This window comes from Littorina saxatilis, linkage group LG5 (assembly GCF_037325665.1).
Source record: "Littorina saxatilis isolate snail1 linkage group LG5, US_GU_Lsax_2.0, whole genome shotgun sequence".
Lineage (NCBI taxonomy): Eukaryota > Metazoa > Mollusca > Gastropoda > Littorinimorpha > Littorinidae > Littorina > Littorina saxatilis.
The window spans coordinates 63327570-63350968 of NC_090249.1; the positions used below are offsets into that span (position 1 = coordinate 63327570).

At 43.2% G+C, this 23399-nt stretch overlaps 1 protein-coding gene across 1 annotated transcript in view; it reads left to right on the forward strand.

Annotated features, from left to right (window-relative positions):
* The first annotated feature begins 2750 nt into the window (after positions 1 to 2750).
* Positions 2751 to 23399, forward strand: part of LOC138967684 (uncharacterized) — a 28222-nt gene continuing 7573 nt past the window's right edge. The window contains exons 1-5 of the mRNA XM_070340328.1: positions 2751 to 2919; positions 3289 to 3448; positions 12254 to 12418; positions 19601 to 19753; positions 22478 to 22565. Coding sequence (XP_070196429.1) covers positions 2824 to 2919; positions 3289 to 3448; positions 12254 to 12418; positions 19601 to 19753; positions 22478 to 22565 — 662 coding nt within the window. The 5' untranslated portion in view covers positions 2751 to 2823. The remainder of the gene's footprint in view (positions 2920 to 3288; positions 3449 to 12253; positions 12419 to 19600; positions 19754 to 22477; positions 22566 to 23399) is intronic.

Consider the following 23399-nt stretch of genomic DNA (forward strand, 5'->3'; position numbering starts at 1 on the left):
TTTTTTTCATTTTTTTGATAAATGTCTTTGATGACGTCATATCCGGCTTTTCGTGAAAGTTGAGGCGGCACTGTCACGCCCTCATTTTTCAACCAAATTGGTTCAAATTTTGGTCAAGTAATCTTCGACGAAGCCCGGGGTTCGGTATTGCATTTCAGCTTGGTGGCTTAAAAATTAATTAATGACTTTGGTCATTAAAAATCTGAAAATTGTAAAAAAAAATAAACATTTATAAAACGATCCAAATTTACGTTTATCTTATTCTCCATCATTTGCTGATTCCAAAAACATATAAATATGTTATATTCGGATTAAAAACAAGCTCTGAAAATTAAATATATAAAAATTATTATCAAAATTAAATTGTCCAAATCAATTTAAAAACACGTTCATCTTATTCCTTGTCGGTTCCTGATTCCAAAAACATATAGATATGATATGTTTGGATTAAAAACACGCTCAGAAAGTTAAAACAAAGAGAGGTACAGACAAGTCGCGTAAGGCGAAAATACAATATTTAGTCAAGTAGCTGCCATTTTTCAGCAAGACCGTATACTCGTAGCATCGTCAGTCCACCGCTCATGGCAAAGGCAGTGAAATTGACAAGAAGAGCGGGGTAGTAGTTGCGCTAAGAAGGATAGCACGCTTTTCTGTACCTCTCTTTGTTTTAACTTTCTGAGCGTGTTTTTAATCCAAACATATCATATCTATATGTTTTTGGAATCAGGAACCGACAAGGAATAAGATGAAAGTGTTTTTAAATTGATTTCGACAATTTAATTTTGATAATAATTTTTATATATTTAATTTTCAGAGCTTGTTTTTAATCCAAATATAACATATTTATATGTTTTTGGAATCAGCAAATGATGGAGAATAAGATAAACGTAAATTTGGATCGTTTTATAAATTTTTATTTTTTTTTACAATTTTCAGATTTTTAATGACCAAAGTCATTAATTAATTTTTAAGCCACCAAGCTGAAATGCAATACCGAACCCCGGGCTTCGTCGAAGATTACTTGACCAAAATTTGAACCAATTTGGTTGAAAAATGAGGGCGTGACAGTGCCGCCTCAACTTTCACGAAAAGCCGGATATGACGTCATCAAAGACATTTATCAAAAAAATGAAAAAAACGTTCGGGGATTTCATACCCAGGAACTCTCATGTCAAATTTCATAAAGATCGGTCCAGTAGTTTAGTCTGAATCGCTCTACACACACACACAGACAGACAGACACACACACACACACACACACACACACACACACACACACACACACACGCACATACACCACGACCCTCGTTTCGATTCCCCCTCGATGTTAAAATATTTAGTCAAAACTTGACTAAATATAAAAAGCGTGCTATCCTTCTTAGCGCAACTACTACCCCGCTCTTCTTGTCAATTTCACTGCCTTTGCCATGAGCGGTGGCCTGACGATGCTACGAGTAAAATGGCATTGCGTTCAGTTTCATTCTGTGAGTTCGACAGCTACTTGACTAAATATTGTATTTTCGCCTTACGCGACTTGTTTTTATATTTAGTCAAGTTTTGACTAAATATTTTAACATCGAGGGGGAATCGAAACGAGGGTCGTGGTGTATGTGTGTGCGTGCGTGTGTGTGTGTGTGTGTGTGTGTGTGTGTGTGTGTGTGTGTAGAGCGATTCAGACTAAACTACTGGACCGATCTTTATGAAATTTGACATGAGAGTTCCTGGGTATGAAATCCCCGAACGTTTTTTTTCATTTTTTTTGATAAATGTCTTTGATGACGTCATATCCGGCTTTTCGTGAAAGTTGAGGCGGCACTGTCACGCCCTCATTTTTCAACCAAATTGGTTCAAATTTTGGTCAAGTAATCTTCGACGAAGCCCGGGGTTTGGTATTGCATTTCAGCTTGGTGGCTTAAAAATTAATTAATGACTTTGGTCATTAAAAATCTGAAAATTGTAAAAAAAAATAAAAATTTATAAAACGATCCAAATTTACGTTTATCTTATTTTCCATCATTTGCTGATTCCAAAAACATATAAATATGTTATATTCGGATTAAAAACAAGCTCTGAAAATTAAATATATAAAAATTATTATCAAAATTAAATTGTCCAAATCAATTTAAAAACACTTTCATCTTATTCCTTGTCGGTTCCTGATTCCAAAAACATATAGATATGATATGTTTGGATTAAAAACACGCTCAGAAAGTTAAAACAAAGAGAGGTACAGAAAAGCGTGCTATCCTTCTTAGCGCAACTACTACCCCGCTCTTCTTGTCAATTTCACTGCCTTTGCCATGAGCGGTGGCCTGACGATGCTACGAGTAAAATGGCATTGCGTTCAGTTTCATTCTGTGAGTTCGACAGCTACTTGACTAAATATTGTATTTTCGCCTTACGCGACTTGTTTATATTTAGTCAAGTTTTGACTAAATATTTTAACATAGATACCGGGAATCGAGACGAGGGTGGTGGTGTATGTGTGTGTGTGTGTCTCGATTTCTGCTTTTTTCTGCTGCAGCAATGTCCAGCATTCTCCCGTACAGACAACCAGTTGCCATACATACTGTGTTTGAGTGGGGTGGGGGTTGGAACGGGCTTTGGTTGAGAATGAGAAAATTACGAAAGAATCAACTTGAGGAAAAGTCATGCTTATAGAGTTGTAGGCTAACATTGTGTTGTTGGCTGCAGGTTAGGTAGGCCGACTTTTAAATATTTCATTATTTTATTTTGATTTACATAATGTGCCTTATTGAACTCACAGGGACTGAGAGTATCGCAGACAACGTGAAGCTGAAGTTAGAGTGGAGCAATGGCACGATGACAGCGGAGTGGGAGCCAGTCGCTGTACCACAGGGCGTGTCTCTCCTCCTCTACTACTGTCACAAAGACAGCAACGACCTAAACATGTGTCAGGTAAGCGGCTTATCTTTGATGCTCTACTGAACTTTCGATTTCCCTTCTTTGAGGCATCACCGCATGTGTCGTCAGAGTCCGACTAAAATCCATATTTAGGCGGCTAGTCGAGACTACAAAACAGTACAGTGGCTGTTTGTGTGCGTTCATTCGAAGAAATATTTAACGAATTCTAACTCAAATCGATCGATACATAACTTTTATTTGTATTATTGACCAAATAGGACATCATAAACAGATCAACGACTGTTTCGATCTACATGAAATGTCATATTTTGCTCAAAATACAAATAACGTACAATGTGGCGCAATAGTTACCCATCACCCATCATCTGTACATGACTGATTAGTAATTTCATCTGTTTCCAGAGTGAAATTAGCCAAGTCAACATCACTGCAGGAAACGGCAGTTACATCGTGCCGTCAGCTGACGCAAACGCAAACATGAAGTTTGGAGTCGCGGCCATACTGCAAGATAACACAACCCACGGAATCGAATTTACCGACTGTATCTATGACCCCAAAACAGGTATGAGATCAGTTACTGCGATGCACTAGATGAAGGAGAATGTACCTTGCTACCTTTGAGTGTTTGAATGAAGATTCATATGCATGTACATCTTGGAATAATTTTTTTCGTTGGATATCAGCAAAAGGGCAGTTTTACGGCACACTTTTAACCCCCAAATGAGTTATTTAATATGTTTGAAGGATATCACAATGCAAATTTATTGTTTAAAAATAATGGCTTCAAAATTATCTTCTTAGATCTACCTATGCACAAAACACTTAATTCCACTGTGTTTTTTTAAATGTTGGGTGTTTTAAACCAAATATCAAGAAAAATAAATATGAAAATCACTGCAAACAGTCATACCCGATTCAGAGGAGATCATTTTTCTAAATCATGTTTTCTTTGGAAAGACCTGGTAGTTAGAACAATGTGCAACTTTATGTTGTGTTCTAAATGAGCTAGCCAAGTATGTCTTGTGGCCTATTCTTCTTCTTCATGGTTGGTTGGTTGGTTGGTTTTTGGGTTTTAATGTCCCTTCAGCAGATGCTAGCTGCTATTCGAGACCGATGCAGTTATTTTCTTTTTCACTTCACATGGCAAGTTCTACGTTTCAGACTATTTACATTCAGATCTATCACTGTAAAAGAAGGTTCTAAAAATTAATCACTATCACTTCTGGTACTTCAAATCTTGTAAAAAATCTTGATCTCTTTTAAAAAGTTAAAAATCTTGTCCGGGGGAACATCCCGGAATAAAACCTTCAGCGTTTCCGCATTGTAGTGTTTGTCTCGAAATTCTTGAACGTCTACACATTTGGTGAGGACATGTTCTAATGTCCATGGTTCGTCGCATCCAAAACAATATGGTGGGTCTTCACCTTTCAGCAGATAAGAATGTGTGATGTGACTGTGCCCAATGTGTAAGCGACAGAGAACTGTCTCTTCTTTTCTGTTGAGGCGACATTGGGGTAGGTTGTCCGACAGCTGGGGGACGATCTTATGAAGTTTATTTTCTTCACATTCGTCCCATTCGCTCTGCCATAGGTGCTTTATGTACATGTTGGTGCGAGTTCTGAAATCTGAATGCTTTGTGTGTTTGTCAGTGATGATTGTTTCTCTGGCTTCTTTAGCTGCTTGATCAGCTGCAGAGTTGCCTCTAATTCCAACATGGGATGGCACCCATGTAAACACAATCCTTTTGCCTTCTTCAATCAGAGATGCATGTAGCCCTTGGATTTCGACCAACAGTGGGTGATCTAGCTGAATTCCCTTCACGGCGGTAAGAGCCGATAGGGAATCCGACAGAATCAGGAAGTCTTTCTTTTTTGACTGATACACCTGTTTCAGAGTTAGCTGTAAAGCTTTCAACTCTGCAGAGAATACAGAACTGTCATCCGGAAGACGGGCCGAAAAGGCCCTATCGAGTTTAGGACCTGTGACAGAGGCTGATGCCACTTTACTTTCAGCTTTGGACCCATCAGTGTATATTCGTTGGTGGGAAGGAAATTCGGTACAGAACTGGCTAAAACACTGTTTAAAAATCAAATAATTTGTCTCTGACTTCTTTAACCTTGTCAGATCTAGTCGAACAACTGGATCTGGCAATGTCCATGGTGGTGTTTTTGTCCATCTATTTTCACTAACATGATCGAGTTTTATCTCAGACTCGGCCAGATGTGGCTGAATCCGAGAAGACAGAGGTGCTCGATCATTTGGGCGACTTTCAAAAAATTCAGAGCATTGTGGTTGAAATACGCATTGGTAGGCTGGATTTGTAGGCATAGCTTTCAGTTTCAACACATAATTTAGGGTGAGTTTCAGGCGTCGCAGCCTCAGAGAGGGTTCTTTGGCCTCAACATATAAGGACTGTACTGGAGACGTCCTGAAAGCTCCCAGACAAAGACGTATACCCTGGTGGTGTATTGTGTCTAATAGCCTTAGGTTTGACTTTGCGGCTCCACCATAGACGACACAACCATAGTCCAACTTGGATCGAATTAAAGCACGGTAAAGTCTGAGTAGGTCTGTGCGGTCAGCACCCCAGTCCGTATGGGCGACCACTTTCAATACATCCAGAGCTTTCAGACATGATGTCCTCAGATACTGGATATGTATAAGGAATGTTAGTCGACGGTCAAAGATCAGTCCTAGGAATTTAAATTCTTCAACGACCTTGACAGGATTACCGTTCAGGACAAGAGAGGGTTCTGGCATGACTCCCCTTTGTTTGCAAAGATGCATACAGACAGTTTTGCTGGTGGAAAATTTAAAACCGTTCTCTGTTACCCATTTTTGCACCTTGTCTATACATAATTGAAGCTGCCTTTCCACTCTATGTAGGGATTTTCCACGCACACAAAGTGCAAAGTCATCAACAAACAAGGATGACTCGGATCCTTTCATTACTGCCTTTACTATGTTATTGATTTTGATGTTGAACAACATGGGTGATAGAATGCTTCCTTGGGGAACACCCATCTCTTGTTGACAAAACTCTGATAGATTGGAACCCACTCGTACTGTAAAAACTCGATTACTTAGAAATCCTTCCACAAAAACAGGGAGACGTCCACGAAAACCCATTTCATGCAGATCAGCTAAAATACCGTGTTTCCAGGTCGTGTCGTAAGCGTTTTCGAGGTCGAAAAATATAGCTAGTACATGTTCAGATCTCGCAAAGGCCTCTCGAACGAAGGTCTCAAAACGTACCAAATGATCAGTGGTGCTGCGTCCCTTTCGGAAGCCACATTGCACATCACTTAAGAGGTTTTGTTTTTCTAGGTACCACACCATCCTAGCGTTGACCAATCTCTCCATGGTTTTACACAGACAGCTGGTCAAGGCTATCGGACGGTAGTTGCTGGGGTTAGTATGATCTTTACCTGGTTTGGGAATGGGGATAATCATCGCTTCCTGCCAAGAAGGTGGGAAGGATCCACTCTCCCATATGTGGTTAAAAACCTTCAGCAAGACCAGAAGACAACTTTCTGGTAGGTGTGTGAGGAACTGATAATGTATTCCGTCCAGCCCCGTTGCTGAGTTGTTGCATTTTTGTAAGGCTTGTTTGAGTTCAGTTAAACTGAACAACTTGTTATAGTTCACCTCATTCTGGGATGAGAAGTTTATGGGTTTACGTTCTTGGGTGGCTTTGATTTTTTGAAAATCTGTGCAGTAATTTTCTGTTGATGAGTTTTTCTCTATTGTTGAAGCCAGAACGTTTGCTACTTCATTCTTTTGGGTTATAAGGGATCCATTTACCACAAGGTGATTAATTGATGCAGATCCTTTTCACATAATCGAGACGAGGGTCGTGGTGTATGTGTGTGTGTCTGTGCGTGTGTGTGTGTAGAGCGATTCAGACCAAACTACTGGACCGATCTTTATGACATTTTACATGAGAGTTCCTGAGAATGATATATCCCTGGATGTTTTTTCTTTTTTTCGATAAATACCTTTGATGACGTCATATCCGGCTTTTTGTAAAAGTTGAGGCGGCACTGTCACACCTTCATTTTTCAATCAAATTGATTGAAATTTTGGCCAAGCAATCTTCGACAAAGGCCGGACTTCGGTATTGCATTTCAGCTTGGTGACTTAAAAATTAATTAATGACTTTGGTCATTAAAAATCTGAAAATTGTAAATACATTTTTTATAAAACGATCCAAATTTACGTTCATCTTATTCTTCATTATTTTCTAATTCCAAAAACATATAAATATGTTATATTCGGATTAAAAACAAGCTCTGAAAATTAAAAATATAAAAATTATGATCAAAATTAAATTTACGAAATAGATTTAAACACAATTTCATCTTATTTCTTGTCGGTTCCTGATTCCAAAAACATGTAGATATGATATGTTTGGATTAAAAACACGCTCAGACAGTTAAAACGAAGAGAGGTACAGAAAAGCGTGCTATCCTTCTCAGCGCAACTACTACCCCGCTCTTCTTGTCAATTTCACTGCCTTTGCCATGAGCGGTGGACTGACGATGCTACGAGTATACGGTCTTGCTGAAAAATGGCATTGCGTTCAGTTTCATTCTGTGAGTTCGACAGCTACTTGACTAAATATTGTATTTTCGCCTTACGCGACTTGTTTTCCCTTGATTTTACGAATAGCATTCCAAACTTTACTTGAGGCGACCTTAGAGTTTAAGTTGGAGCAAAAAGACTTCCAGGAGGTTCTTTTAGAATGTTTTATGACAGTGCGACTCTTAGCGCGAAATCGGAAGAAAGTCAACTTCTTGCCAAGGGTCGGGCATCTGTAGAACCTGTGTAGGCTTTTCTTTCGTTCGCATCGGGCTTCTTGGCATTCTTTATTAAACCATGGCACTTTAATGCGGTTGTTTGAAGATGTTTTTGGGATGTACTCAGTGGCAATGTCTTGTAGGTTGTTTGTAAATATAGATGATGGGTCGTCACTTCCATCAAAGACAGTGTATTCTGTGAGTTGGAAGAACATTCGGCAGTAAAAGACAGCCAGTTTGCCTTGTTCAGGTTCCATCTCGGGGGGGAAGCTTCTTCCTGTCCATCTATTTGAGACATCAAGATAGGGAAATGGTCGCTACCACATGTGTCATCATAGACTTTAAATTCAAAGTCTAGAACAAGAGAGGTGTCGCAGATAACTAGATCTAGTATATGGACTTGCATCCTGTTGCTGGATGGAGATATGTTGGTACTCCATCGTTTAAAACGCATAGATTACGATTGTCTAAAAACATCGTCTAGGATTCGTCCTCTCGTACTTAGAGAGTTGCTGCCCCACAGAGGGGAATGAGCGTTAAAATCTCCCATTAAAACAAAGGGAGCTGGAAGCTGATCAATAAGATTTTCAAGGTCGTGCTTTGTGTAACATTTGGATGGTGACAGATATACACTGCAGAGATCTAATGTCACTCGTGCTGCGACGGCTTGAATGTTTGTACATAGGTTGATCTCACTACAAAGTACACTTTTCTTAATTAAAAGAGCAACTCCCCCAGACGTGTTATTGTCTGGATGGTTTCGAAAAACATTGTATCCAGATACATTAAAATCTTTGTTTGGCTTCAGCATTGTTTCCTGTAATGCTGTAGCAACAGGATGAAATTCGTGTAAAAGTAGACATAATTCTTCATAGTTACCTTGGACCCCTCTACAATTCCATTGAATAAAATTGGCTATGTTTGTTTAGTTTTAAGAAGTTTCTGCCTCCATGCGCTCATCGTCGGATAAACTCCTAAAACGATTGTGAAGTGCAATGGCATTCATCTCCATTTTCGGAGTGCGAGGCGATTTTGGAGGTAGAGTAACTTTTTTCTTGTCCGGAGGTGTTCGTGGTGTGGATTGTGTAAGGTCCACTACCTCAACGGCCCCCTTGGTGTGGGTTGCCCTGTGAACAGGCTTTTTGGTTGGGGTGGTGAAGCGAACCTCACCAGGAGACCCCCCAGGGTCTCCAGTGGGGATAGCCCCACCTGTGCTTTCTTCTGTCTGTGTACAAATACTTTTGTTTCTTGTGGGCTCTGTCCTTTTCGGCATGGACGGGCCTGCCTGGACACCCACAGACCTATATGAAATACTGGTCTGGGTGGGTGTTGACTTTGTTGCAGGTCTTTGACTGACTGCTGTCGCAAAACGTTTCTGGAAGGAAAAATCATTAGTTTTTTCAACCTTCTTCCTGGCGTCTGAGAAAGACATATTTTTCTCCGTTTTTGTTTTTTGGATGGCCTGTTCAAACTTGTATTTTGGACATTCTCTGGAGGACGGGGAATGGTTTCCCTTACAGTTTGTGCAGGTGGGTGGTGATGTGCAGGGACCTTCGTGGGGATCCCCGCAACACCTCTCGCACACTGCCTTTTGTTTGCATCCAGCCTTTGAGTGTCCAAATCTTTGGCATTGGAAGCATCTCATCGGTGATGGTATGTACAAAGTCACTCTGATTTGAACAAATCCCACTTTTACTTTCTCATGGATTTTTGGCGTGCAAAATGTGACGAAAAGGGTGTTGGTGGGCACTCTGCTATCGCCCTTTCTGATCGACACCCGGTACACGTCAATTACACCTTGATCCTTCAGACCTTTAATTTCAGCCTCACTGAGGCCCTCCAGCTCTCAGTATCGGATGACCCCTTTGCTGGTGTTCAGGCCTCTGTGAGGACTGACCTTGACCGGTCTATCAACAAATTTCTGACCATTCAGACGGAGAAGACTATCTGATGCCTTTTTTGAAGGACATTCAATCAGTAGAGAACCATTTCGAAACCTCTTAATGTTCTCTATCGTTGATGATACTCCTGCGATACACTTCTGTATCGCAAAAGGCGAAAGTTTTGAGATGGGCCTCATCCGCTGTCTCAACAACAATGAAACGGGGCCAGGCCTCGTTGATGTTATTCTTTGTTGCTCAACGCAGTATCTTCGTTTGTTTCTGTTTTGGGGCTTTGAAAAAGAAAAAGAAGAAGTCATGTCTGCAGAGTTTGTCTTCATCACATCTGATCCCCACCCACCACAGAGCCCAACAAGGGGACGGTTAGGTGGAGCGGTTATCCAACTCCAAAGCGCCAAGGATACAGATGGATATACGCGGCGATAAGAGGAAACATATGGTATAAATCTGTAGTGGGAGATTTAACTCTTTCCAAGCGGAAACGTGTTAGGTATCAACTTGGCATAATGTTCGTCCCGACTACCGCCGCCCCCTCCTACCGCCGCTTGCTCCTTCAGCCAGAGGTCCCAAGCAATATGGTCATGACCTATACCCAGACTTGACCAGCCGATTGGTTGAAGCGGGTAAGCCTTCTTCAACCTCCTGTCTTAGATAAAAAAAAAAACGCGGGTTAGGGGGAGTCCCATATTGGTTGGGACGAGAAAGAATTTACCCGATGCTACCCAGCATGTCGTAAGAGGCGACTAACGGTTCTGTTTCTCCTTTTACCATGGTTAAGTGTTTCTTGTTGTATAGAATATAGTCAATGTTTGTAAAGATTTTAGTCAAGCAGTATGTAAGAAATGTTAAGTCCTTTGTACTGGAAACTTGCATTCTCCCAGTAAGGTCATATATTGTACTACGTTGCAAGCCCCTGGAGCAATTTTTTGATTAGTGCTTTTGTGAACAAGAAACAATTAACAAGTGGCTCTATCCCATCTCCCCCCTTTCCCCTATCCCATCTCCCCCCTTTCCCCCTCGCGATATAACCTTGAAGGGTTGAAAACGACGTTAAACACCAAATAAAGAAAGAAAGAAAGTCTTAGATAAAGACTGGGCCAAAATGATGTGTTGGCGCTACAAAGTCGCAACTAAGTAAACCCCTCAATCATCAGGTCACCAGCTCAAACCGGTACAGGTCGCAGCGCACGGCAAACACGTTGGGTCTTAAGGAGACCCCAGAGAAATAAGGATGTGGAAAAGAAGACTTTTGGTAAGTAAAATAAAGGTGATGGATCCAGTTAGGTAGAAATAAGACAACGAGAAAGGAATCGGAAATCTGCAGGGAATAGTAGGGAGAGTTTTCTTGGAAGGAAATATAGGTGAAAGGGCTGGTAAGGCAGAAATAAGACAAAAGAAGAGAAGTAAAGGAGTGGATCCAAACGTGATTTTCGCAGAGACTGTTCCGCGTATCTGGCCCAAAATACAGCAGTCATTAGAACTACTCTCCTTCTACATAGATGGTAAAAAAAATACAGCGAATAGCCCTGTTTCTGCTTTGAAAACCTCGCTTACAAATGTGATGCATCTCGTCATTTTGGTCTTGACACGCTTTGTTTCTGTGTTCTCTGCCACTAAAGTAGAAGGAAATCAAAGTCTCGTAATCAGTGACTACAGTCACAACAAATTTGAGTCTACAACGGTTGAGCAGATCACGTTCAAGAGGATCCCGATGCTCCTTCCGTTCCCCTGTCAGCTAATGAGGCACCCATTTTGCGGCCAGCTTTTGAAACCGAAGATAATTGAGTAGAATTCTCTGGACTGTTCCGTATGAAAGTTTTAGTTGTGCACTTTATCCTCGCATGTACACTTTTTAATCTTAGTTCTTAAATTTTGACACAGCACCTACATTATTCTCGTTCGAATTAAGCGCTCTTCGGAAGTTTTTTTGGCTAGTCAGAGTTGTTCCCCGTTTCCCCAGTTTCGATTTTCCTTTTCTAATGTCAGATTGTTGACTTTGGAACAGCTTTGATTCTTGTAACGTTGAGCTTCAGCTTTGTTGACATTTTGTTTGTACCATCATCAAGCTACACTCTTTCAAAGAAGTGAAGATTGTCATGGCGCTTGACAAAAGGCCCCGGTTTGAAGCACAACACAAAAGAGAAGTATTTTAAAACCTCGTCATTTATGACGTAGTAACCTAATGACGTAATCTGTTAGAGGTATACCAGTTAACTGGTTGGCCCTTCAAATGACATATTACGTTTTATAATCAGTGGCCTGAGACTTGTACAATCGCGGTTTGATCATTTTGTTTGGATGGATACCTCGTACACACAAAGGGGGATAAGGCGCTAGCAGATGTGCACATCAGTTGACTTGAGGGAATGGAAAAATCTCCAGCCTTAACCCATTAGGGACATTAGGCACAGTCAGTATTTGAACACTTAACGTTCCCGTGCAGGAGGCTGGTGTCTTATCCACTAGGCCATTCCGCCCGTCAAGGTTTTTGTGTCAGTGTAGATATAATGTTGTACCATTGGAAGGGGCACGCCAAAAGGTAGTGTGTGTAGTAATTGCACTGTTCAGTTGTTCCAATGTCCGCACCTAGTAAAAATTTCCATTGCCTGTTTAACCCAAATAGCTGTCTAGCACTTAACTTACAAGAGTGAACATTTTTGTTTCAAGATAAATCGACAGCCAAGCCCGACACCGTGGAAGCAAGTGGGCTAACTGACTCCATTACGGTCAGGTGGCAAGGACTCAATGCCTGTGGCTCCAACACACGAATCATCATCTTCAACTACGAAATCAAAAGTGGCAGAATCGGATCAACGGAAACTGAGCACAAGAGTAAGTGACTGACAATGTGTAGCATACTTCAGTAAACGCTTTAACTGCAAAGTATGTTGCTTGTGCCAAACCGTGTCAACGTATTTTATGTAAGCACATCGTTGCGGGGCGTTTAATTAAATGAACAACTTCTATGCAACAGTTTATTCTAAGTGATCCAAAAATGGTCGAATAAGCAGGCAGTTCCATGACAGATGTTTTGCTTTCACACCCACAGAAACTGAATAAGGGACTGTCAGCCACGTTATTGACGACAAAACACAAACTCAAACTCAAACTCAAATTTTATTGGCTTCAATTTTCACAGAAGAATTTGTCTTGCGCTTGGGAGAAAGTAAGAGTATAACATATAAAAACAGCATTCATATCACATTTCATGTATCACACACAGTAATCACTAGTATAAGCCTACAATTATCACATTTGTACCTGTATCATACATGCAAATAAATAGTATCACATTTCCACGTATCACACACAATATATACATTACATAACATACAGCAAGCTTCCATCTCCCGCGCCCCCCCCCCTCCCACACATACATATCCTCGCACGTGCGTCGACTTCATACAAATAACATCATCAGTCCATTAACTAAAATGCACAATGACTAGTAGTGGGTACATGATACTTAATACGTGCTCAACTAGACCTGCTAACTAAAATAATAACAGAAACAAAAGCAAGGACTGGGCACAACATTTACACGTGTGTGACCTACTTACATCAAGTGCCTGTGATCTATAAATAACAATGATTGCGTTTAAAGTAAAACATGAATAATGCCGATGTTTGCTAACAATGAATACATAACAACTAAGATAAGAATGTATGTGCTTTCATAATATGATTATTTTATAAAACACAGTGGGGAAATTTGGGGACAAGCAAGCAACACCAAGAATGCAATAAAACTGTCTTGTTTAAACACATCTGAGCTGGGTATCTGTGTGAATTGAAAACAAGTATTAGACAGATCCGTTTCCAATTCAGGTTACGGTTTAAAATAAATGTCTGATTTCTCAAACATTTATTTTAAACATACATCTTTTAATGCATTTTATCTGTTCAAATGATCTGCCAAGGTATGATACTGAACCCAGTCATCGAATCTAGTTTAATGTACTCTCATATAGTCTATTTAACTCAAGTATATGATTGTATAGACTGAATCAGACCTTCATAAAATAGAAAGCTGGTTTTTACCTGGCCTTATATTGAGAACAAAATGTAACATTTAGAAAACCTTATTTGCCGCCAAAAGGGTACCGACTAAAATTAAACCACTTTAGAAAACAGTTTTGAGAAGTCAACAAAAATAATTATCTAAACTGTGATGTTTCAATAACGTAGATAATAATAATATTATTTTTCCCTCGTCCTTGCTGAAAATACTTTTTTCTTTCTCATAGTAAATGCTGACCTTGTTTCTTTCTGTTAATGAAAATACACGATTAAATTACATATCTTATCCCAACTCACATATAGCAATTTACTTCAGTCTAGTGCTAGGGCGCTGCCACGCATCACCTTGGTAACAAGGGAGGCAATTCTAAAAAAAGAACTACCTTGGCCTATAAACAGGACAAAGTCAGACCGAGGCTGACTTCCTGCTCGTGCCGCCATATGTATTCATTCACTCTTCAGCGTCCGTGGCTATCGGACGTGTTTTTGCTACGCTTGGGCTTTTTAGCCTTTCGTCTGACCTCTGCTTTGGTCAGACTTCACCTTGGTTCTGTCTACACGCCCCTCTTCTCTTATACTGTGTTTGGGGTGAGCATTTGTGCAAATTTTTGTCGTTTTATTGCTTGACACAGGTCGGTTGTTTACTTAGAAATGTTTGCACGCTTTCGTCCGTCATGTCGGACAGCGGTAAAAAGAAGAGTTCTAAGCAGGTTTCGGAGTTTTCTCCGGTTAAGAAGCCTTCTCGTAAATCTAAGGGTTCTTCCAGTCAAGCAATAGTGAATGTTTTAGACCCTTCTTCTAAGCATTCTTTCGATGTTACTATCGACTTGCCAATGTCTCCCTCCATGCCGGCTCTGCCCTCAGAAATTGTACCGGTTACTACTGGCTCTAGCTCTGCTAGCGATAAGCAGGATGTTTCTGTGATGCTCCTTTCCTTGAGTGCTCAAATAACCTCTCTTTCAGCGGAGCTTTCTTCTACTAGGGCAGAATTTCTGTCCTTGCCGGCGGGAGTTGGTGATACGCGTTCCTTGGCTAAGGTGCGTGTTCCTCCCTCGGCCACCATGACTTCGGTCGATGCGCATGCTGCCCAAGACGCGGGTGACGGAGCTTTTCTTCGACGTCCTCAGGCCTCTTCTGACGGTCGGTCCGATCGTTTTCAAGGTATTTATCCTTTGTCAGTAGCTGGGTTCTCCGGCCAACACGAAGGGCGTAATTTGGAGGAAGTAGCTCCACCCGATTGCCGGGCGGCGAGTGAAAAGTTCTGAACCCCTGGCTACTCCGTCCCGTGATCGCGGGTCGGGTGGTACAGGGTAGGGACCCAAATACGCGTTTGGTCTCTGACCAAACAGGGGACTCGCTACCGTCAGCAGTATTTTGATACGGGGTCGGATTGGCACAGTGTTCCCCGCTTCCGCCCTGGGGGCAGGAAGCAGTCCTTAGGGAAGCATCACTTGGGTCTAAAATCCCTCGGGTGTCTTCCCTTCCGGTTTGCGCTTCGCCTGGCTATGACAGTCACGGTGTTAGTGTACTTCCGGTATGCACGGATGTGCAGGACTACAGTTAGGATGTTGGTGCTTCCGCTCAAGAAGAAGAAGACACCAACTTCTGGTTACCATAAAAGCTCCCCAATGCGGGTGTCTTCTGGTAAAGCTTCACCAGACTATAGCAGTCAGTGTGGTAGCGGAATTCCGGCATGCACGGATGTGCAGGACTACGGTTCGGATTACGGTGCTTCCGCTCAGGAAGAAGACACCAGTTTTCGGCTACTATCCAAGTTTACCCATGCTTTAGCATCGGCAGCGGAAGTAGTTTCGCTGTACATGAGGAAGGGGTGGTTGCTTTGGGAACTTGTCCGTACCACCACCTTCAGCTTTGGTTGACTTTCGCTCAGTTCGGGAAAAACGCGTTCCTTTTGGAACTGCAACTTTCCCTCTGTTGCCTCTTTTATGGCCATGTTTCTGAGCTTAACCTACGGCAAGGTCAACGCGCCGACTGACACAGTGCCGCTTTTGGCAGCTTACAGTACGGTTTCGGACTTAGTCATTCTGTGGCTTGCTCATGTGAAGCATCCCACTCCTCTCTCTCAGGGTACCTGCCAGAAGTTCGCTTCAACAGCCACTTTTTATTATCACATTGACACTTGCTCTCCTGCGTGCTGCTCTTCCGTATACAACGGAACTGGTTGCGCTTAGGCAGACGGCTACAGTAGAACAGAGCTGTTCCTGATACTGAGCCTCTCTCTTGTCTCTGAGGGAATAAGCACATGATCTTTTCGAGTTATCATCTCTTTCGGAAACTTTGCAAAGATCTCTCTCACGCTCCATCTCCTCTGCTCTTGACAACTTCGAGTTTCGTCGTGACGCGGGGGAGAAGGACGTCACTACGCTGCTAGCCACTTTGGCTAAAGTTTCTGCTGAGCAGCTGAGCCTCCCAGCGCTTCTCTTTGCACACTCCGTGCACGCGCGCAGGGTCTTCTTTCTCTCTGGGTCTAGGATACAAGATAAAGTCACCTTTGAGTCACTTTAGTCTTCTCCTTTCACAGAGGGTTGCTTGCTTGGTCAGCCGTCGCTTGGCTCAAGGTACAAGTAAGAGGCCGATCTACTCCGGCACTCTTTGCTTTTGTGTTCACCAGGGGAGTGTTCGCACGTCTACGCTACGTTGCATTCCTCCCCATCTTCTGGCAAGAAACCGGGAACTGCTTCAGCTTTCCACACTCTGCCTCGGATTTGGCAAGATAATGAAGCTAAGCAAGCACACATAGGGTTAGACCCTCTGGCTTAGGCAGCTTTGCGGTATGTACGTCCACTTATGGTGAAGTTGCATACCTCTTCTTTTCCGCCTTCTCGGATGAAGCTGCTAAGTGCCACTAATTTTCGCCTAAGCGGCGAAAAACAGGTCAAGCTATTAAAGCAAACACAGCTTTTCCGGTTTACGGAATCGCTGGCATTCTCATAAGAGTCATAAGCTTTGGTTTTCCGTCAGCTCTCCAGAACATGGCCAACTAACTGGTGCACATTCTGACTCAAGCTTTAGGGTCACTGAGCCACTGTCCGTAACCTCTCAGATGGAACATTTCCGGCGAAGCCTACCCCTTACGGTAGCGGCTTCTGTCAGCGACTTTCGCTGGGCAACACAAAGGACTCGCAGAAATTTCAATAGTCAATCAATCAATCAATCAATCAATATGAAGCTTATATAGCGCGTATTCCGTGGGTACAGCTAAGCGCTTGTCGAAGAGTTGTCAACACGGGACTAACAAAGAATAGTTAAGAGGTTACGAAAAGAACTAAGGACACCATCATGTGGCGAACCTTAGGTTTGGCACAGGAGCTTTTAGCATTGGTTTTTTTTCTCCCCCATACGCAAAAGACAGTGAACATTTCTGTTTTTGCCAATGATAAATAGAATCACATTCCTTGTGGTTCAGTGATTCAACTTCGGCATTACGCCTCTCAGGGCCTTTTTTCTCCCGCGAGTTAACAAGCTGCACTCTTTTTGTAGCCCTCACTGCGGCGGCCCCTAGATTTTTCTTCTTTGCAATGTGCTAGGAGTTTTTCTCCTACATCGCAGAATAGGGGAGCATCTCGTTACTCCCCCGGCTCGTTACTCCCCCTGCTTGTTACTAACCCTAACCCTAACCCTAAGGGGGAGTACCTTTTTCCTCAGCGGTTACCCAACTTCAGGTTTCCAGCACTTGAATTACTACGAAACCTTGGTATAATAGAGACCTTCTCTATCCCTAGGCCAGTTCTCTTACCTTGAGGATATTTTATCAAGGCTTCAGAACTAACTCCATGTAATGCCTCTAGCGTTACGGTCATCGGGAAACTGAAAACTCAAAAGACGCTCACGCACCCCTCCCTCGGGACGGGGAGCGATAGGAGCATGGTTTGAGAGCGGATACCCTCACGTGTCTTTCCCAATGGCGGGCTGGGTTAACATAGAACTAGCACGCAATCAGGCTTCAATACTCCCGACGTTTCACTCCTGATTTTGCAACAGGGAAAGTATACCCTCATCTTTGCAGCCTCGGCATAGTCTTTCTCGTTGTTCAGCAAAAGGCCGCAACACGGTCTCGTTCCGACCTCCGAGGTTAAGCGGCATCGGTCTCGGTGACTGCATTCTTTCTAACTTTCAAGCTGCGGCCTTACGGCTTCAGCTATCGTACTGTCGTTTACTCACACTCAAATTCAGCAGTACTTCGCTCCCGTGAGGGCTACATGTCCGGTTAACAGAAGTTCGCCCTCTTTATTTCAAGCCAGCGTGTAGGGACATGGGTGTTTAGCTCTCACTGATACCACTCCCTTAGCCATTGAGAACAACGGTTGTCTTCTCTGGTGCTTGTTTTCCTCTCAGAACTTCATCCTTTTCTTTGAAAAGACCAGTGACATTCTGTCACACTCTCGCAAACGGGGCCTTCCTCCTCACTCATTAGCCTTTTGAGATAAGGCCGAAAGGGAAAAAGGGGGGGGGAGTGTTTTTGTAACTTGGACAGTTCTCCTTTGGGCTCCGTCCAGACTGTGCGAGATAGAACATGGACCTACTTCTAGGCCTTACCTGAATCAGGCTGACTTGCTTAGCTCGCATTATGAGATGACAGGTCTCTTTTCACAGAGAAACCATAATATGCTAGACAGGGTTCAATACCTAAAGGTCACAGCGAGACAAGTCCGAGTCTTTTGGTATCGGAGTTTCTACGCTCCACAGATTTTGAACCGCTACAGTCCGCTAGCCTTCATAAACTTTACGTGCGAAACGTTCTCCCTTTTACTCCTAGCTACAGTGCGCAGAGGTAGCGAGATTCACGCACTCTTTGGCTTACAGGGAGATGTAGGTTTCAATAGAGGCTCTCTATCTCACTCTGTTTCCGGCCAGACTTCTTAGGCAGGCATCAGAAGCTAGGAACCGGCACGGTTGGCCTAGTGATAAGGCGTCCGCCCCGTGATCGGGAGGTCGTGGGTTCGAACCCCGGCCGGGTCATACCTAAGACTTTAAAATTGGCAATCTAGTGGCTTCTTCGCCTGGCGTCTGGCATTATGGGGTTAGTGCTACGACTGGTTGGTCCGGTGTCAGGATAATGTGACTGGGTGAGACATGAAGCCTGTGCTGCGACTTCTGTCTTGTGTGTGGCGCACGTTAAATGTCAAAGCAGCATCGCCCTGATATGGCCCTTCGTGGTCGGCTGGGCGTTAAGCAAACAAACAAACAAACAAACAAAGAAGCTAGGACAACCATCTCCGATGGTCTTAGTCTTTCCTCTTTATAAGGTTCTCGCCATAGGCGACCCATTATTATGAATCTTACCAGTTATATCACTATGCTCCTTCCTGTCTCATACAAGGGGTTTAAGATCATAAGCAAAACTACTCTTATCGTCTTTGAACACAACTTGACAAGGGTAAATAGAGACATATCTACGTTGGTGCTAAAATCGGTAGGATATTCTGAAGTCCTTGACTCCTCCTACTGGAGATCGTAGGAGTTCTCTATCAACCTTTACCTGCGCGACATTTCCAGCGCTCGACAGGACGGTTCCAATGCGCTACCAGCAATGGTAGCAGCAGGGCAAATTATTGCCTAGCTCATAGATTGAGCATCCCACCGCCTTCATTAGCAATCTGCTATATATGAGTTGGGATAAGATATGTGATTTAATCAAAAATTTTAGTAATAAATTTTTATTTGATTAATATACTTACCCAACTCACATAGTTAATCTAGTGGGGTTGTTCTAAAAAAAAACAAGGGAAGGATTTTCTCCGCTTTCTCGTGAATGAGTTAATATGGCGGCATGGGCAGGAAGTCATGTGACTTTGTCCTGTTTATAGGCAAGGTACCTCTTTTTTTTAGAGTTGCCTCCCTTGTTACCAAGGTGATGCGTTGCAGCGTTCTAGCACTAGACTGAAGTAAATTGCTATATGTGAGTTGGGTAAGTATATTAATCAAATGAAAATGTATTGCTAAAATGTTCGATTATTGGCTCTCTCTTTGCAGCAACCGTCGTGGCGGATGCACGTGCTCGTTCTTTTGAGTTGACATCCGTTGCCAAGAACACCAACTACACCATCACAGTCCGGGCCAATACTTCTAGTGGCATAACAGACTTTTCTCAGCCTGCGTATGCAATAGTCCCGTATACTACCTCAGGTATCCACCGTGTGTGTGTGTGTGTGTGTGTGTGTGTGTGTGTGTGTGTTCGCGCGCATGCGTGTGTGTGTGTGTGTGTGTGTGTGAGTGTGTTCGCGCGCATGCTTGTGTGTGTGTGTGTGTGTGTGTGTGTGTGTGTGTGCAACTGTCTTTTTATTTGTGTATGCAATTTGTGTGATATGCTCAAGTATGTGTGTATGTGTACATTACAGAGAAAGAACGGGTTCGGGGGGGGGGGGGTTACTGGGTCTGTATGTTACAGATAAAGAACGGGGTAGGGGGGTTACTGGGTCTGTATGTTACAGATAAAGAACGGGGTAGGGGGGTTACTGGGTCTGTATGTTACAGATAAAGAACGGGGTAGAGGGGGGGGTTACTGGGTCTGTATGTTACAGATAAAGAACGGGGTAGGGGGGTTACTGGGTCTGTATGTTACAGATAAAGAACGGGGTAGAGGGGGGGGTTACTGGGTCTGTATGTTACAGATAAAGAACGGGGTAGGGGGGTTACTGGGTCTGTATGTTACAGATAAAGAACGGGGTAGAGGGGGGGGTTACTGGGTCTGTATGTTACAGATAAAGAACGGGGTAGGGGGGTTACTGGGTCTGTATGTTACAGATAAAGAACGGGGTAGAGGGGGGTTGCTGGGTCTGTATGTTACAGATAAAGAACGGGGTAGGGGGTGGGGGTTACTGGATCTGTATGTTACAGATAAAGAACGGGGTAGGGGGGGTTACTGGGTCTGTATGTTACAGATAAAGAACGGGGTAGGGGGGGGGGGGTTACTGGGTCTGTATGTTACAGATAAAGAACGGGGTAGGGGGGGGGGGTTACTGGGTCTGTATGTTACAGATAAAGAACGGGGTAGGGGGGGTTACTGGATCTGTATTTTACAGATAAAGAACGGGGTAGGGGGGGGGGGGGGGTTACTGGGTCTGTATGTTACAGATAAAGAACGGGGTAGGGGGGGTTACTGGATCTGTATGTTACAGATAAAGAACGGGGTAGGGGGGGGTTACTGGGTCTGTATGTTACAGATAAAGAGCGGGGTAGGGGGGGGGGGGTTACTGGATCTGTATTTTACAGATAAAGAACGGGTAGGGGGGGTTACTGGATCTGTATGTTACAGATAAAGAACGGGGTAGGGGGGGGGGGGTTACTGGATCTGTATTTTACAGATAAAGAACGGGGTAGGGGGGGTTACTGGATCTGTATGTTACAGATAAAGAACGGGGTAGGGGGGGTTACTGGATCTGTATGTTACAGATAAAGAACGGGGTAAGGGGGGTTACTGGATCTGTATGTTACAGATAAAGAACGGGGTAGGGGGGGTTACTGGATCTGTATTTTACAGATAAAGAACGGGGTGGGGGTGGGGTTACTGGATCTGTATGTTACAGATAAAGAACGGGGTAGGGGGGTTACTGGGTCTGTATGTTACAGATGAAGAACGGGGTAGGGAGGGGGTTACTGGATCTGTATGTTACAGATAAAGAACGGGGTAGGGAGGGGGTTACTGGATCTGTATGTTACAGATAAAGAACGGGGGAGGGGGTTACTGGGTCTGTATGTTACAGATAAAGAACGGGGGAGGGGGTTACTGGGTCTGTATGTTACAGATAAAGAACGGGGTAGGGGGGGTTACTGGGTCTGTATGTTACAGATAAAGAACGGGGTAGGGGGGGGGTTACTGGATCTGTATGTTACAGATAAAGATCGGGGGGGGGGAGGGGGTTACTGGGTCTGTATGTTACAGATAAAGAACGGGGTAGGGGGGGGTTACTGGGTCTGTATGTTACAGATAAAGAACGGGGTAGGGGGGTTACTGGGTCTGTGTTTTACAGATAAAGAACGGGGTAGGGAGGGGGTTACTGGGTCTGTGTGTTACAGATAAAGAACGGGGTAGGGGGGTTACTGGGTCTGTATGTTACAGATAAAGAACGGGGTAGGGAGGGGGTTACTGGGTCTGTGTGTTACAGATAAAGAACGGGGTAGGGAGGGGGTTACTGGGTCTGTGTGTTACAGATAAAGAACGGGGTAGGGGGGGGGTTACTGGGTCTGTAACAGATAAAGAACGGGGTAGGGAGGGGGTTACTGTGTCTGTGTGTTACAGATAAAGAACGGGGTAGGGAGGGGGTTACTGGGTCTGTATGTTACAGATAAAGAACGGGGTAGGGGGGGGGGGGTTACTGGATCTGTATGTTACAGATAAAGAACGGGGTAGGGGGGGTTACTGGGTCTGTATGTTACAGATAAAGAACGGGGTAGGGGGGGTTACTGGGTCTGTATGTTACAGATAAAGAACGGGGTAGGGGGGGGTTACTGGATCTGTATGTTACAGATAAAGAACGGGGTAGAGGGGGGGTTACTGGGTCTGTATGTTACAGATAAAGAACGGGGTATGGGGGGGTTACTGGGTCTGTATGTTACAGATAAAGAACGGGGTACGGGGGGGGTTACTGGGTCTGTATGTTACAGATAAAGAACGGGGTAGGGGGGTTACTGGGTCTGTATGTTACAGATAAAGAACGGGGGGGGGGTTACTGGGTCTGTATGTTACCAGCTACAGGAGAAGCAAAAACTTCCCTTTTCTCCGGATCTTGTACAGCGTTATTACAAAACGATCTTTTCAAAGTTAAGTTTGATGTGTTGAGTATTGTAACAAGAGTTTGTATTTCTTCTTTTTGGGGGGTTGTTTCATAACCTTGTTTTCCATGATGCCAGGACTCAATGGCGAGGAAATTGCCGGCATCGCCCTAGCAGCGCTGTTGGTGGTGTTCATTTTGGGAGCGCTGGTCTTCTGTTTCTGCAGGTAAACAACCAACGTTGCGAATGTTTTGATGCGAAGATATTATTTCTGTTACTGACACTGCTACTTTTTGTGTTGAATTAAATTGAAAATTTTCGAAGGAAGACCTGCTTTGGAGGCATTTCTTCTCTCTGCTTCTCTACTCTCACAGTCTCAGTTTGTTCACACGTGGTATACTGTGCGTTTTCTGGGGCATCTGAAACTGATAACTGTTTTCTGTTCTCCCTCTATTTGGACTGGCATATAGGGGAAGGTTGCCTAATATGGACCACTGCGTAATGTGGACCACCTCCTGTTCTGACAAACTAACGCCGCTGGAGCGTTCAAAACAATTCCATTCGCTGTATTCATCCTCTCTGGATAACTTGCACATGTCAAAACAGTTGCAGAAACACAAACCTCAAAACCGTAAGGCTTGGTCTTTTTTTCACTTTTGGCAGCGTTCACTCTAAATTTGACGCCTAAAACGGACACACAGCCAAAGCTGTTATCATACAAAAACCGCTATATATGTCAGCTAAGACTGTATTTGTTACATTTAAGCAGTGTTGACCCCAAGTTTCTACTGCAAACAAAAAATAATTAAAAAATCTTAAAGTACGTGTGTGTTGCCAAATATGGACCACCTTCAACAAATCGAAGAAAATAAAAGCTAAAGGCTATTTTTATTAATTCATTAGGAAGCTTGCTGAAAATAACCTATAACTAGCCTTCGAGGTTTCAAAAAAAATATGTGAAATAGTCTTTTATTCGTGGAAGTTGAGAATTTAATTTCTTTTCACTCTGTTTTTGATAAGTTTCTTTAGTTTCCTAGTGTTCTTCAAATAATGTTCTCAT